This window comes from Alexandromys fortis, unplaced genomic scaffold, assembly GCF_014885135.2.
Source record: "Alexandromys fortis isolate MF-2015 unplaced genomic scaffold, M_Fortis_MF-2015_v1.1 scaffold_360, whole genome shotgun sequence".
Taxonomy (NCBI): Eukaryota; Metazoa; Chordata; class Mammalia; order Rodentia; family Cricetidae; genus Alexandromys; species Alexandromys fortis.
Window position 1 is genome coordinate 327,405 of NW_026068238.1, and position 12,300 is coordinate 339,704.

Consider the following 12,300-nt stretch of genomic DNA (forward strand, 5'->3'; position numbering starts at 1 on the left):
CTCCCACTCCAGACAGACGCAGGTTAAGATCCTCTCTGGTAAGCCAGCTCATGGGCTACACAGAATATTAGAAATGGGTTAGAACAATATGTAAGAGCTAGCCAATAAGAAACTGGACCTAGCCGGGCCAGGCAGTGTTTGAAAGAATACAGTTTCCGTGTAATTATTTCGGGCATAACCTAGCCAATGCGAGCGGCCAGGTGCTGGGAACGCAGCCCTGTCGCTCCTATTTCAACAGCCCCCTGTCCTCTTCTTATATTTTCTTTCTATTATTTGCTCCCTAGACTGCTCTGCTTCTATGTTGATGACATATATGCAAACAGGACTTCACATATAGAGAATCTAGGAGCTACCAATGAGAGAAAGCATCTGATATTTGTCTTTCTGGCATTGGTGTGATTCAGTTATATGGTTATCTCCATATGATTCTATTTTCCTGCAAATTGACACAATCTCATTCTTCACTGTGGTTGGGTAATGTTCCTTGTGCATATATAACACATTTTCCTCATCTAATCTCCTGTTGAACACCAGGGTTGGCTCCATGGTTTGCCTATTATGGACATTGCTGTTAGAAGTACTGGAATGAAAAAAAAATCTGTGATATATTGGCCTAGAGTTCTTTGACTGTCCAGGAGTATTATACCTGAGTCATTATGAAAGATTTTTATAGTTTTTTTTCTTTTCAAAAATACTCCTTGGCTTCCATAGTGGGTTGGCTCATTTATATTCTCATCAGCAGTGCATCAAGCTTTCCCTTTGTCTGCAGCCTGGTGAGCATTTTTTGTTTGCATCTTAATGTCTGCTGTTACCATTGACATTAGATAGAATCACAAGGTAGTTTTCTACCTATATTTCTCTGATGCCTAGGTCCAAATTATAGTATTTAATGTGTCATTTTTATAATTCGTCGTGACAAATTACACAGAAAATTATTGAGTCATATGAAATGACAAATTGATGAGAACTGTATTACATCTAAGCATTAATGATGTGGAAATTAGCGACATTTAGTGAAGCAGCCCAGCTTTTTTTCTGTCAGGTGACGTTTTTGCACTATCCTGAGAGTCGGGGCTTTTGATCATAATTTCCAAGTGTCTTTGTGCTACTCTCTGCAACTTGGTGAACTGAAATTTGTAATTCCATAATTTATTTGTGATACTTGCATTCTTCTTATATGTTATAAGGGAACAGTGTATAATAACACATCTGTATAATTTCATTTGTAATGTTATCCTTACTAAAATTGCTTCTATTCACTAAAATGTATTTATAGCTCAAAATATATATTGATGACTTACTCTTTTATTTACCTTATGTATGTGTGTGTGTTTACAGTGTTGATGTGTTTGTGCTTGAATGTTAAGGCTGCATGTGGTGGTTGAAACACAGTCCTTGGGGATCTGTTCTTTCCTTCCACTGTTTAGGCACTTGGGGAACTCAGGCAGTCAGGTTTGGCTAGGGCCTGTATCGGCTGAGCCATCTTTATGTTTTTTGGTGGCCTATTAAAAATACTTAAAATAATATATAAAACTTGATATCCTGATATGATTATTTCCAGAAGTTTAACAGATAATTCTCTGAGTTTGTTTTTAGATTATATAACTTAAATGTATTTTTTTTTTGACGTTTGATTCGGTTGTTCCTGTCTTTGGTTTTCCTCTGCACACAGTGGGAGCATGGCCACAACACGCAGAACTTCATTTTCCAGACATGTTCTTAAGGAGTCAGAAGATTTCCATGTTCCTAATGTAGAGAACAAGGTCATCAGATAAACTACATGCAGAGTGAGTCAAGGTGCTTCTGGCTAAAAGCCGGTTTTGTGACAGAAATTTCAGTGCTTGGGATCTTGAGATAGAGAAAAGTTTGGAAAGAAGGAAGGGAAATTAATATCTAAATAAAGTTCCTCCTGAGATTACAAAAGGAAGTTTATGTGTGTGCAGAATCTGCCTGGGATGTACTGCAGAAACATCTGTAGAATGAGTCAAAGCTGTGGATGTATAGTAATGTTTTCTTGATAAACGCTTCCCTCAACTAGAATGACATATCCATCTTTTTCTTTTCTGATTAGAGTCTGAAGTTTATCTTGTCAGATTTTAATATAGTGAGGTTTGCTTGATCCTTGTTCCTCTTTGATCAAATTACTTTTGTAATCCTTTTTCTCGATGGTAGTGCCTTTAAAGCTAAGAAAGGGTGTGAATTTGGGTGGGCAGGAGACTGGAAGTATCAGGGAGGAACTGGGGGAGGAAAAAACTGTAATCAGAATATATTATACAAAAATTTATTTTCAATAAAAAGTTAAGTAAAACAAACAAAACAAAACTGAATACCAGCAGGCAAACCAAATGGGCCTAATGTTTACAGAACATTTCACCTCAACACAAAAGAATATACTGTCTCTTCACCTTATGGAACTTTCTCCAAAACTGACCACATACTTAGACACAATGCAAGTCTCAACAGATAAAAGAAAATTGAAGTAACTCCCTGAATTCTATAAAACCACTACTAGTTTAAGCTGTATCTCAGGAAGAAAAGAAACAAAAGAAAACTTACAAACTTATGGAAACTGAACAAGTCTATACTGAATGAAAGATGGTTCAAGAAAGAAATTAAAAACCTTGTATATTTTAATGGAAATGAATACACAACATACCCAATCTTATGGGACACAATGAAAACAATTCTAAGAGGTATGTTCCCAGCACTAAGTGCTTATATGAAAAAGTGGAGGGATCTAATACTAGCAACTTAACAGCATACCTGAAAGTTCTGGAACAAAGAGAAGAAATTACACACAAAGGAGCAGATGGCAAGGAAGAAAAATCAAACTCAGAGCTGAGATCAATAAAATAGTAACAAAGAGAACAATACAAAGAATCATTGAAACAAACTGCTGGTTCTTTGAAAAAAATCAGTAATATTGATAAACCCTTTCCAGAATTAGCTAAAAGACAAGGACAAAATAACCAAATTAACAAAACCAGAAAAGGAAGGAGGGATATAACAATACACACTGAGGAAATCCAGAGAAACATAAGGATATACTTTAAAACCTATATTCTATCATATTGGAAAATCTAAAAAAAATAAAACTGGATAATTTTCATTATAGATATTACTTATGAGTTAAATCAAAATCAGATAAGCAATTTAAATGGACCCATAATCTGCCTAGTGAAAAGTAAGAGTCATAAGTCTCTCAACCAAAAAAAAAAAAAAAAAAAAAAAACTTGTCCAGGGCAAGACGGTTTTAGTACAAATTTAGTACAGATTTCTACCAGACTTTCAAAGAAGAGCTAATACCATCACTCATCAAATCATTCCACTAAATAGAAGCAGAAGGAACTTTATTCCATTTAGTTTATGGGGCCACATTTATCCTGATACCTAAACCACATGAAAACTTAATAGAGAAAGAGAATTACAGACCAATTTCCTTTATGAACATAAATGCAAAGATACTCAATAAAACACTTGCAAACGGAATCAAAGAACACATCAAAAAGACCACCCATCATGTTCAGGTCAGCTTTATCCCACAGATAAAGGGATGGTCAATTACAAATAAAAAAATGCAATCCACTATATAAACAAAATAAAAGACAAAACCACACTGTCATCTTATTAGGTGTGTAAAAGGCCTTTGACAAAATCCAATACCCTTTCTTGATAACAAACCTGGAGAGTTTAGAAACACAAGGGTCATATCTAAACCTAGTAAAGGCAGCTTATAGAAAGCCCATAGCACACATCAACTTGAATATGGAAAAACTCAAAGTAAAATCCACTAAAATCAGCAATGAGACAAGGTCTTCCACTTTCCATATCTACTCAATATAGTAGTTGAGGTTCTTGCTAGAGTAAGACAACTGAAGGAGGTCAGGGGATAAAAATTGGAAGGAGAGAAGTCAAAGTATCTTCACTGGCAGATTATGTGTCTGCATGCATAAGTGACCCTAGTAATTCCTTTGGGAAAATTGTACAGCTGATAAACATATTAAGCAAAGTATCTGGATACAAAATTAAATCACAAAAATCAGTAGCACTTCTATATACAAATCAGGGAAACACTATTCACAATAGTCTCAAATAATATAAAATATCTCTAACCAAGCAAGTCAAAGACTTTTAGATAACAACTTCAAGTCTTTGAATAAAGAAATTGAAGAAGATATTAGAAGATGGAAAGACCTCCCATGCCCATTAATCAATAGGGTTAACATACTAAAAATGACCGTCCTATCAAAAGCAATCTACAAACTCAATGTTATCCTCATCAAAATTAGAGCACAATTTATTTTTTGAGACAGGGTTTCTCTGTAGCTTTGGATCCTGTCCTGGAATTAGCTTTAGTAGACCAGGCTGGCCCTGAAGTCACAGATATCTGTCTGCTTCTGCCTCTGGAGTGCTGGGATTAAAGGCGTGTGTCACCACCACCTGACTACAGCACAATTCTTTACAGACCTTGAGAAGACAATTCTCAGCTTCATTAGAAAATATCAAAAACTCAGGATAGCTCAAAATATCCTGAACAATAAAAACCTGCTGAAATTCTCACTGTTCTGATTTCAAGCTCTACAACAAAGTTATAGTAATAAAATCGACATGATATTGCCATAAAAACAGATATGTTGATGCATGGTGAATGGAATATCCAGACATAAATCCATAAACTTATGAATACGTGGTTTTTGATAATGAAGTCAGAAATACACATTGCAAACAAAAGAAAGAGAGAAAGAACATCTTCAACAAATGGCGTTAGTCAAATTGGATGACCACATATAGAGGAATGCAAATATATCCATATTTATCACCATCAACAAAAATTCAACTTCAAATGGATCTATAACTTCAACATAAACCTGAGTACACTGAACCTGATAGAAAGAGAACTTTGGGAACCACCTTAAATTCACTGGCAAAGTAAAAACCTTTCTGAACAGGACACCATTAGTATAGATAGACACTATGAACAACAATTAATAAATGGGACCTCAAGAAATTGAAAAGCTTTTGTAATGGATAGACACGGTCATTTGGATAAAGTGGCAACCTATGGCTTAGCAATTTTTCTTTTACCAACCCCACATTTGATAGAGACTTAACATCTAAAATAAATAAAGAACTAGATAAACTAGATATCAAAAAGAAAAAATTAATTATGGTTTTAAAATAAATTTTAACTATCCAATTAAAAATGTATACAATCATAAATTTAGTATTCTCAATAGAGGAAACTTAAATGCCCAAGAAACAAAGACATGTTCAATATCCTTAACCGTCAGAGAAATGCAAATCCAAACCACGTTAAGACTACATTTTAGCATCAGTTTCTGTTCTTAACTTTCCTCACTCTCATTTTTTAGGTTATTCTAAGAATAATGCACTTATGAAAAGATATGTGCTGTGATAATTGCCCTGCTTAAATACTATGAAATAGAGGCTGACAATAGGTGGAAAACAAAACTGCTAAGACGTGGTTCTTGGAGACAACAGAGAGAAGGATATTGTTTCTTTTATTTTGTAGGGAGGTATGAGACAGATTTTTCAATGTAGCCTTCACTATCATGGAACTCGCTCTGTAGAAAGGTTGGCCTTTAACTAACAGAGATCTGCCTGCTTCTTCCTTCTTAAAGGCATGCACCACCATCTCCTGGCAGGTTTTGTTTTCTTTGTGCTACTTAGTTGAACTATTGAGCTTTTAAATTCCATCTTTATTTCAGCTTGGGTCATCTTCAATGTCTCTATCATCTTACTGAATTCCATTCTCAAACCATGGATTGTCTTTGCCATTTCCAACAGCCTCACGTTTGTGTTTTTCCTGGGCATCTGTCGGAAATTTATTCTCTTCACATTCTCTCTCCTTAATTTCATAGAGTTGATTCTTGTGTCTTCTTTAATACCCTTGGATTCTTTGATGAAGTTTATGATCGTTCTTTTGAATTCTATATCCTGCAGTTCATCTTGGTAATTCTCATTTGCAAACTTTTCTCTAGGACTGGTAGATTTTGGCGAGAAGATATTGGCTTGATATTTTACATTGTTTGGAATCTTGCAATGATATCTGAGCATGCGGACTTCTTTTGTTAGTTCTAAGTCTGATATATACACAGTAGGTTGGGGCAGAAGAAACGATGTATGTGGAGATCTGGAGACTGTGATCTAGAGGATTGTGCCCTTTGAGCCAGGGTTTTGCTGAGTGCTGCCTTGGAATTCAAGGGAGTCTGGTGGAATGCCACTTGGGCATACTTCACAGAGTGACAAGTCCTCTGGCCTTGTTTTCTAAGTTGCAAGTTTCACATACCCTTGGTTTGAGGAAGTGGCTGCCCTGAGGCACAGTACCGGCCAGATGCCATGCATTGCTTATTTAGGGAAAGCTTAAATTAGATTTGTGATATTGAGATAATGTCTCTGTAGACTTTTGTGGCCACACCACCTGATGGTATTTTTGCAGTTATTCTGATATTCTTGCGACCACAGCCCTAAATAAATACATCGTGCTCTCTCAAGAATGATTACTTCATCCACTTATACTTCCTCTTTCTGATTAAACTGTTGACTGAAGCAATTGTTTCAATAGTGTATAAATGGGCTGCATCATAAACACGCAGCATGCAGTTGCAATTGCTGCTTGTGCTCTGCATCCCCTGTGTCCTGGTTTGTTCGAGACCCTTACCCAGGGACCCTGATGCTCTAGACGTCGACAGATGTACAGGTAGGGTAGGCCTAGAGTTTGGGTTTGGCTTGTGTGGAATTAAGTCAGGTGGACAAAGGGGATTGAGTCAGTGTACCAGATGTGCTTCCTTGTTTATACCTGGAGCATTGCTGTAGATCTGGTGTGGAGGAAAGATTGGATGGGACATGGAAAGGGCCTGTGTGCTTGTGGGTTCATAGGAGGTATCCTGGCTGAAACCTAGCAGTGGGTGACAGTGTATGCAATGGTAGTTAGACTAATACAGGGCACTGAGTGTGGGAACTAGTCTAGATCAGGAAGGTTGTGAAGATACATAGACGTGGAGGCCTAGGGAGACTCAGTGGGCTATATCTTAGTGAAAATTGTAGGAGATCTGCCTGTGCAGAGAGGATGGATGCAGCTTAGAGGGATCTGTGGGTAGAACACGTAGCAAGTTTGGTCTTTTAAATAAAAGTGGTTGAAATTGAAATTTTTCCAATAAATATTTATTGGAAAAAAAGAGGTTACATCTGTTTGTGAGTGTTAACTAATAAAAGTCAGTAATTTATGGATACAGATGTAGTAATTTATAGAGCTGAATGTCATGGAATTTCTACCATAGTCATCCTGAGTCCGTGAGATGTCCAGGTCTTGAAATTTCAGTTCTATATTCTTTGGGAGTAAAATAGTAATATTTTAAATCATTATCTAGTAAATCCTGAACTTCATAGCCATGAATCTGTAAACACACACACACGCACAGTTTCATACCTATTAGTTACCATTTTAGCTTCATTGTTGGTGTTATTTCATTTTATCCTTAGTATTTTATGATAGGGAAACTTTCATTATTCTTGCTTCCATTATTCTTGGGCCTTTTTTTTGTCATTGTTGTTCTGTTTCCAGAGCAGTATCTAGGATTGCATAAGCAGTCTCTGAGGATTCTGTCCCAGAGTTGAGTCTCAATCTGAGGCTAAAATGAGATGCGTTTTAAAAAAAAATCCTTGCAGTACTTGAAGCACAATATAAATATGTATTTTGAATCTTTCTCAAAAAGGACTTAAAGTACTATGCTCTCTGAGGTTTTGCAGAAGACTTCAGTGAGTCTGCTGCTGATGTCTGGTGAGTACATAGAACATACTTGGAAAAGCAGATGGTGAGTACAGGCTAAGTCTTGTTTTCATAATAACCTGTCTCTGTGATAATCCATACGAGAAGTCAGAACTTATATTCTGAGGTGTAACATGCCTATAAGTCTGAATTCATGGTTTGTGTTCACTCTAGTTGGCTTACTGCATTTGTTACCCCCTCTCTAGTGTGTTTCCTTTTCCTATAGCAAACCCTGAAACAGAGATGATTCCCAGAATCAAATCACATTCTGTAATTTTTTTCAAAGGAAGAAGAGAGGTCTAATTATTACAAATTTGCATTGAGTTTGCCATAGTGCCTTTGCTCAGAGGTAAATGAAAACTTGCAGTATAAACATGGTCAAAATTAATCAAATGGCCAAAGAGTTGAGTGAGCATACTATCTGCTGCAAGAGGCTACATTTCATAGGAAAAGCGAGTTCAACTCTGTGTACGTGTTGTTAACAAGTGCACTAGCCCCTCTACCCCGCCTCCTGAGCATCTTTTCATTATTTTGTATTCTTTCTTTTCTCTGTTTCTGTGTGTCTCTTTTTCTCTTTGTCTGTCTCCCCCCTTTGTGTGTGTGTGTGTGTGTGTGTGTGTGTGTGTGTGTGTGTGTGGTGTGTGTGTTTGTGTGTGTCTGTGTTTCCCTCATTTTTCCCAACAGGAGGAAGAGTTTCACCTTTTCTGACCAGTACAGAATGACAATCCACAACAGGACGTTTCCTCACCCAACTACATTTTTCCTCATTGGGATTCCAGGTCTGGAGGCAATCCATGCCTGGATCTCTCTGCCTTTCTGCTGTATTTATCTTGTGGCCCTAATGGGAAACACCACAATTCTGGTTGTCATCAAAACAGAGCATTCTCTCCGAGATCCCATGTTCTACTTCCTGGCCATCCTTTCTTCAGTTGATCTGGCCCTTTCTACAGCCTCTGTGCCCCGTATGCTTGGTATATTCTGGTTTGATGCTCATGAGATAAATTTTGGTGGCTGTGTGGCTCAAATGTTTTTTATCCATGCTTTCACTGGCATGGAGGCTGAGGTTCTCATGGCCATGGCTTTTGACCGCTTTATAGCCATCTGTGCTCCACTACACTACACAACCATCTTAACAACTCGAGTGCTGATGGGCATCAGTATCTGTGTTGTAATCCGTCCAGCCTTGATTATATGTCCAATGATCTATCTCATTTACCGCCTACCATTTTGTCAAGCTCATATAATAGCACATTCCTACTGTGAACACATGGGCATTGCAAAGTTGTCCTGTGGAAACATCCATGTCAATGCCGTGTATGGCCTTTTTGTGGTCTCTCTCTTTCTTTTGAACCTGGTCCTTATTGGCATCTCATATGGGTACATTCTCCGTGCTGTGTTCCGACTCCCATCTCAGGATGCACGGCTAAAAGCACTTAGCACATGTGGCTCCCATGTTGCTGTTCTCTGTGTTTTTTATGTCCCATCAGTCTTCTCTTTCCTCACTCACCGATTCGGACAAAACATACCACACTACATTCACATTCTTGTTGCAAACCTCTACTTGGTCATTCCTCCCTCACTGAATCCCATCATTTATGGTGTGAGGACAAAGCAGATAAGAGATCGAGTTCTCAAAGTATTTACTGAAAGGTAAGAGTCTCTCATATTCTTCAATCCACCTAAGAAGACTCATGTTCTTGTTTTAGTGGATAGTTCCTATGTCTTGCTGTGAGCTACCAGTTTGCAAAACTAGTTGGTTTGTCTCAACCTGCGGATTAATAACACAGTTCTGTAGAAACTTCACCGTATCTTCTAGTCGACAGACTGTTAGACTAGACTGGACAGGCTACTCTGGGACAAGTTCACATGGAAATTCCTTGTATGGACTCATGAAAAACTCTGGCTTCCTTTCCTTTTTTCTTCCATTCAGACATGCTTGCAGTTGTTTGTTTAACTTACATTAATATTATGTCCATTGTGTATCTTGAAACATTCTAACTTTGAAAGATAAACTAAGAGCCGAATTAATTCAAATTATTTGACTCTGTAAACAATGTGCTCTTGTAGTCCCCTCTGAAGTCACAATCCTGTGTTTAAAACAATTATTGGTAAATTGGTAGCTTGAACTTGAATGGTCTGCCAAATATATGGAACTCAGTGGAGTAACAGCTAAAGTAAATTCTTACGTTCAAGAACATTTTCCCCTAAGCCACTAGCAATGTATCATTGACTATCCTTGCTATTGTCTCCATAGCCTAAGCATAACATGATCCAGTTACATGGAGTCTTCATACCTGTGTGACGAGTGTTTGTAATTGCCTGGCACTGTAAATATTCTTGCCTTTTCAATTATATTTTGATCTTACAGTGCTCTTTTTCAATATCCAAGGTGCCTTTCCATGAATCTGTAATATATCTCTCATTCTCTTTAAGAATAAAAGGGAGAAGCTGCATTGTGAGTTAGGAATAACCACTTTTTACATGAGGCTAAAGAGGGCATTCAAATGATTTTCTAAAAACGAAATCAAAGCCTAAGAATAAAATTTATGGTCAAACAAGTCAATTTACATTTTCACACATTTATGTACTTGATACTAAAGAAGGAAGTAAAGTGAAACAATGAGGGACAGCTGCTGCTGTGAGCAAGAGTGAATAACCTTACACTCACTCATTTCCAAGACTGTACTTCTTAAGGCATAGGCAGTGCTAGTGCCCTAAGTGATTACCAGACACGGCTCTTCTCCTGTTTTTTTTTTAGGGGCAAATTCTAGAGTGTCATTTTTGCCAAGTAAAAATATTTAGTTTTATACCAAGCATAGTCATTTTTAGACCATTTATTAAATATATATAGTAAATCTTTTAAAATAATATTTTATTAGTTCTTTGAGACTTTTAGACAGATTATTTTTATTATGATAACCCCCTACCTCTCCTCAGATCCATCTCAACCTACCTTTCCACTCATGTTTGCATGGGTTTTTTTTGTTCTGTGTTTATACAGTCCATCAAAGGCCTAGCTAGACAAATAAGATAAGTGGAGGAGATAAAAGGATACAAACAGGAAAGGAAGAAGTCAAGATATCCTTATTTGAAGCTGAAATGACTCTATGAATAAAAGTCATTGAAGACTTTTATTCAGATATCAGCTACAGCTGATAAGCACATTCATAAAATAACAGGATATAAAGATAACACACACAGACCGTCACCAATTATATACTACCAACAACCACTTAGCACACAAAATCAGTCACCAACTCTAAACCACCAACCACTTAACATAGTCAGTTGTTGACTATATACCAACAATAACCACTTAACAGTCAGTCGCTGACTATATACTACCAACAACCAATTAATACATTTAGTCACCAACTATATACCAACAACACCTCTTGACACACAGTCATCAACTATATACCACCAACTACCGCTTAACACAGTCAGTCTCCAATTATACACCACCACCAACCACTCAAAACACAGTCATTCATATTACACCAACAACCACCTAACACACAGTCACTCACCAACTATTCACCACCAACAACGTTTAACACACAGTCAGTAGCCAACTATATTCCAACAACAACCACTTAACACACAGTTAGTTGCCAACTATACACCAACAACAACCACTTAACACATAAAATCAGTTGCCAATTATAGATCACCAACAACCACACCATGAAAGAAATTAGGGAAATTTTCCAATTCCCATAAGTCTAAAAAAATAAATCTTGGAATAAATTTAACAAAGGATGTGAAAGACTTGTATAATAGGTTAAATTTTTTGTGTGTTTACAATTTTAAATCAGTTTAAATATTCATCTACTTATTTTTTATTTTAATTAGAAAATATATTATTAATCTCTGTAGTTTTTAATGTAAGTATAATTTATTCTGATTTTCTTCCTAAGTAGAATTATAATGTGTCAGGGATACCATCAGTCATAGCATGTTTCTACTATGTTATTTTGTTTTTGAGTCAGTATTTTTAGAAATTTCATATTTTCCATAATTTTATTTCATCATAAACCTTGAAATATGTAGCTACTGTGTCTTTATTAAGCTACCTCCTTAATTAATTCTTGGAAACTATAAAATTTGTATCTTTTTCTGTTGGATATTATTAAAAGTTTCAGACTTTGTTTTTAATTTTATGTTAAATCCAATTTGTGATTATGTGAAACAAAACAAAAATATGTGTTCCTTTTGGTTTTGCTTTCATTTGTCTTTTAAAAAATTTGCTGTGTATCTATTTACTTTATGTTAAATCTGGAATGATTTTTTTCTTGAGACTTTTTTTAACAAATTGTTTTTATAAAATAATGTCATACATATCTTCTTTCTCTGGGATTCACAAGTTTATATTGGATACACCATGTATTCTTTATCTTCGCACTGTGGCTCACTACAGTTTCCCGTGGACTTGCTAGTTTTTATTTTGTCTTTAGGTTCACATTTGGTCATTTGCATTTGAATCAAAGAAAATAAATTTATAGAATTTT

At 36.3% G+C, this 12,300-nt stretch overlaps 1 protein-coding gene across 1 annotated transcript; it reads left to right on the top strand.

Moving 5' to 3' along the window:
• The first annotated feature begins 8,435 nt into the window (after nt 1-8,435).
• On the top strand, nt 8,436-10,114 carry LOC126493952 (olfactory receptor 52J3-like). The gene has a single exon (XM_050131091.1). The coding sequence runs from the start codon at nt 8,508-8,510 to the stop codon at nt 9,441-9,443; it is 936 nt and encodes a 311-aa protein (XP_049987048.1). The 5' UTR covers nt 8,436-8,507; the 3' UTR covers nt 9,444-10,114.
• The last annotated feature ends 2,186 nt before the right edge of the window (nt 10,115-12,300 follow it).